Source organism: Sinocyclocheilus rhinocerous, unplaced genomic scaffold (assembly GCF_001515625.1).
Source record: "Sinocyclocheilus rhinocerous isolate Xijiao unplaced genomic scaffold, SAMN03320098_v1.1 scaffold1148, whole genome shotgun sequence".
NCBI lineage: Eukaryota > Metazoa > Chordata > Actinopteri > Cypriniformes > Cyprinidae > Sinocyclocheilus > Sinocyclocheilus rhinocerous.
This window is the reverse complement of record NW_015664019.1, coordinates 1,488,329-1,492,763: the sequence shown is the minus strand read 5'-3', so window position 1 is coordinate 1,492,763 and position 4,435 is coordinate 1,488,329. Positions and strand designations below refer to the sequence as shown.

Below are 4,435 nucleotides of genomic sequence, written 5' to 3'. Positions count from 1 at the left end.
TAAATGTAAATTTAAATGAGTTTAAATTGTTAGAACATTTCAGAATATTACAGTTATACTGTATTTAAAACAAATGCATGCAGCCTTGGTGAACCTAGGAGACTTGTTTCAAAGACATTTAAAAAAAATCTCACAAACCTCAGCCTTTAGAATGGCTGAGTGTTGTTCTCTTTGAAGTTTTCTTCACATTATGACTGAACCAAGCTGAAAAGTAAGGTCTTGAGATCAGTTTGCTTTATTCCAGTAATAAAAAGAGCTCGCTCCATTGGTTCAGCGTTTTAGCCGGGTTTGGTTTTGATACTTCAACAATGAAAAGGACTGGGAATACCATGGAAGAACATTTGGAGTTATTGTGTTTCAAACTATGAACTGAAGTTCCTTAAGAGAAACAAAAACACAATAAGAATCAAAATGAATGCCGATAAGTATAGCTCAGGAAATTTGGTCTTGGAAGATTCTGATGAGGTATTGTTGAGATCAGTGGAGTCTCTTGCGAAAAAGCTGGAGCCCAAGCCACTGTTTGCCTTTCGCTTTATGTTCTTCTCAGTGGGTTTAGAGCTAGGGTTCCTCAGCTGTGTTCTTTGTCAATGGAAAGGACTTTGCTGTAACTGACAGCATCAGACACGTGGCATAAATGTGAGGCTACTACGCTGGTGTGCTTGTTCTTTGCTAAAAGGGAAAATAATGAAATAATGTATCAAATCAAATAGCTTTTGAAAAGGGATAGGAAGACGAGTGTAGAATAAGAAACTGTACAAAACCGTTTAGTTGAAAGCCTTGCTCAAAGCTTGTCGCTGTTCTGTGGAATATTTGGCATCTATGTGGCCTAAAGGCATTAGAAATTCATGAGATGCATTGACTGTGTTCAGGATATTGACAGACAAAATAAATGTGCAACACATGATACCGATCAGGGAATTTGTGCATGTTTGTTTAGCGTCTGCTATCTTCAAAGTGCATAGAGTATCAAGGAGAAACTTGATTAGGCTTAAGTTCTGGCTAATAAGCTTTAATGGTTGTAATAAATTGCTGTAATATAGGCTGCTTTCTTTTCCACTTCTTTTCAAAACTTTAGAAATAGATTACTGCAAAGAACCGGAGAGTTCCAGTGAAGATGCTGTATTTTGTCACTGCTAGTGTGGTACAAATTAGCATTTTCACACCTGTGTTTTATGTGTGTGTAAATTGACTTCTTTTGTTTTTGTTCCTAGTTTCTGTTACACTTTAATTACGTTAATTAATTTATTTAATAAATTGTTTTAGTTTTATCTATTCAGGCATCTATCCAACTTCTCGTCTTGGCCAAAATTAACTTTTGCCACACTTGACAATGACAACAATATTGAGAACATTTAAATGTTTCTTACAAACACAATTTCTGTCATTTAATTATGGAATATTCTGGAGTAACAATTATTAAACAAACTATTAGACAAAATAAAAATAAACTACCTACTTTTGTCTTCCTACCTCAACATTATTAAGCTGATGATTAATTTTTCAGTTTTTTGTTTGTTTGTTTTTGTTTTGTTAGTAATAACTATATTAAACAAAAAAGTAAACTTTGTTTTCCTCAACATTGCTAAATTGATGCTTATTTTTCCCCTTTTGTTTTGTTTTGTTTGTAGCAACTATTAAACAAAAGAGTGGTAAACTTTGTCTTCCTACCTCAGCATTGCTAAGATGATGCTTTTTGTTTTGTTTTGTTTTGTTAACAGAACTGAAGGTTTTTCCATGAATGCTGGCTGTTTTTTTCCCTCGATCTAAAACATCATCGTTTTATATTCCATTATGTTGTAATTTCTTTAACTTGAAAAATGGTGTGTTTTGAAGTCTTTCCACGGTTGACATAAAATACCTTCTAATATTCATTCATGCATATTTCGTGCTTTAAGTAAATATGAAAAGATGATCCGCTCATGTGCCGCTTGAACTGAGGTTCTACAGCAATCTGTCATGACACATTAAAGAGCCACAAAATCATATTTATTGTTTGAATTCTCAAAAAATAACAAAATTTGAAAGCTAAGACTTTGTTTCATACCAGAAATAACCTGCTCTGTCTCACATCGTGAGAACATGATGTGTGGCATGACAGTGGCATAACTTGTCGGACATAGCAACAGTAACTAAGGGGGGGGGGGTCTTTGTGAAGGGTCAATTATATTACATATAAATTAAATAATTATATTGTTTCTATATAATTGCATAAGAATATACACACTGTGCAAATTATTTTTAAAAATCGAAGATTCTTAGAGAATGTTTTACCAGGAGACACTATTTCAATATTTCTACTCTAAAATGTCATATAATTATTTATGAAATTTACTAGCAATTTCTGAGTTTTTAGTCTTTACAAGGATACTGATACAATATAATTTGTTTTAATGTTTTAAATTTCATTTTTATACAATTTATGTATATTATTTCTTTCTGCGCTAATACAATTCTAATCTAGTTAAATCTATTTAAAAATTTTGATTTTGGTGTGAAGTGTACATTTAACTACAGAACTATTATTATATGATATTAATAAAAATACGACATTGTATGTTCATTTGTCGTGCTTCTGTTTAAAGAAGTCACCACTGATAAGCTACCACTAAATATTGTAGAAACTTAATTTACTGTAAAGTTGCTTTGCAACGATTTGTATCGTGAAAAGCGCTATACAAATAAACTTGAATTGAATTGAATTGAATTTAGTTGTGTGTTCAACTAAAACAATGTTTTGGGGGGCTTAAACAATGGATTTCAAAGTGCAAGTTTTTGAAAACGATACTGTTATTGTCTCCGTGTAAACAACATACACAAGTACACATCGCCATCTTCTGGCATAGCATGCATAATACAGCATTCGTGTGAATGGGGACAATTTCGACATTTTCGTCTGTACGTTAAAAGGTTAGTTCACCGCTGAACTCATATGTCGTCCGCCCGGAGCTGCTTCCGTGTACAACTTTTGGCGCAAGCTACATTAAAGCGATTATTACGTTTTGAATATGGATATTTTTCTTACAAAAATGCATCGATTCGCTACAGAAGGCCTTTGTTCACACCCCGGAGCCATGTGATACACTTTTTTTTTAATGGATGGGTGCTTTTTATTTAACTTCTTTTGGACTGATGCATGCAACTAGTGTTGTTTTTGGCGGCCTGTTTTAATTTTAGTTTTAGTCTAGTCTTTGTGTGAAACTGTCATTTTAGTTTTTATTAGTTTTAGTCACGTTCATACTCTTTTTAGTCTAGTCAAGTTTTAGTCAACTAAAAGTCTGAGCATTTTAGTCTAGTTTTAGTCGACGAAAACTGATGACATTTAGTCTAGTTTTAGTCAATGAAAATTGTATTTTAGTCTCTTTTTAGAAATGCAATTCTATTTAACCCAGTCAATATAGTATAAGTACCTAGTAGTATAGACGAAACCAAAATTTTCTTTTAGCCAAACCCATTTCAAACAAGGTTATCTTATTATATTATTGTAACCTTATAGACTCAAGAATACATCCATTCCAGACACAGAAGACGCTCTGATTTGAATTTACAACATCTATTTTACCAACCAAACATGTTAGAAGTACACACACATAAATTTAAATAAAGACGAACCCCGGCTGGCCGGCCATCGGTCCCTTTCTCTGTGTCAGACTTAACTTTGTTTGGTTTTCATCTTCTAAATCAGTGTTTCCCAACCATTCTTTAGTCGCGGCACCCTTTGGAAATTTTAACAAATTTGTGGCACCCTACAAAATTAATTTTGTCACAATATTTGAATTTCTAACTTCGATATGATAATTTGAAAAGTATAGATATTCGGTACAACAGGGAAGAACTGCAGAATATAATGTCATACAGATATTTTTAATATTATAAAAAGAAATGTGTCTATCAATGGTGGCAATCAGTAGGCTAATTTCTAATGAAGAGACCAATTTATATGACAGATTTTAATGTAGGCTTTTATTCATATGTAAACATTGTGAGATAGCTAGTTATAATGGTAATTAAACAAAGTTTTGATTTTACAGCTGGGTAATTTTGTTGCAGTAGCACGAGATAGCTTGATTTAAAACTTTGAATTGAATAAAAAAAAATGACAAGGAGGCTAAGCAGTTAATAATAAAATAAGAACAAATAAAGAAATTACTAATGATAGCACAAATAAAAAAAAATCACGATAGGCCTACAAATGAAATAAATTGCTTTTTAGTTTTTCAGGTAGGTCTAACACACAGTAGGGCTATTAAGAGAATTTTTTTTTTACCAATTATCCAAATAATGTTTAATCCTAGAAAGCTATTATCATCAGAGGACACATGAGCATAACGGTTAGCAGATCAATGAATGAGAGGGCAGCGTTACCAGAGTTGCCCATTTACCACACCTTGTTACAGCACAGTAGGGCTATTGCAAACAGAAACAATACTGTACTACA

The 4,435-nt window shown here is 32.7% G+C and overlaps 1 protein-coding gene across 1 annotated transcript in view; it reads left to right on the top strand.

The window, feature by feature from the left end:
• Positions 1–411: 411 nt before the first annotated feature.
• LOC107729345 (VPS10 domain-containing receptor SorCS3-like) overlaps positions 412–4,435 on the top strand; it is a 198,891-nt gene continuing 194,867 nt past the window's right edge. The window contains exon 1 of the mRNA XM_016539811.1: positions 412–546. Coding sequence (XP_016395297.1) covers positions 412–546 — 135 coding nt within the window. The remainder of the gene's footprint in view (positions 547–4,435) is intronic.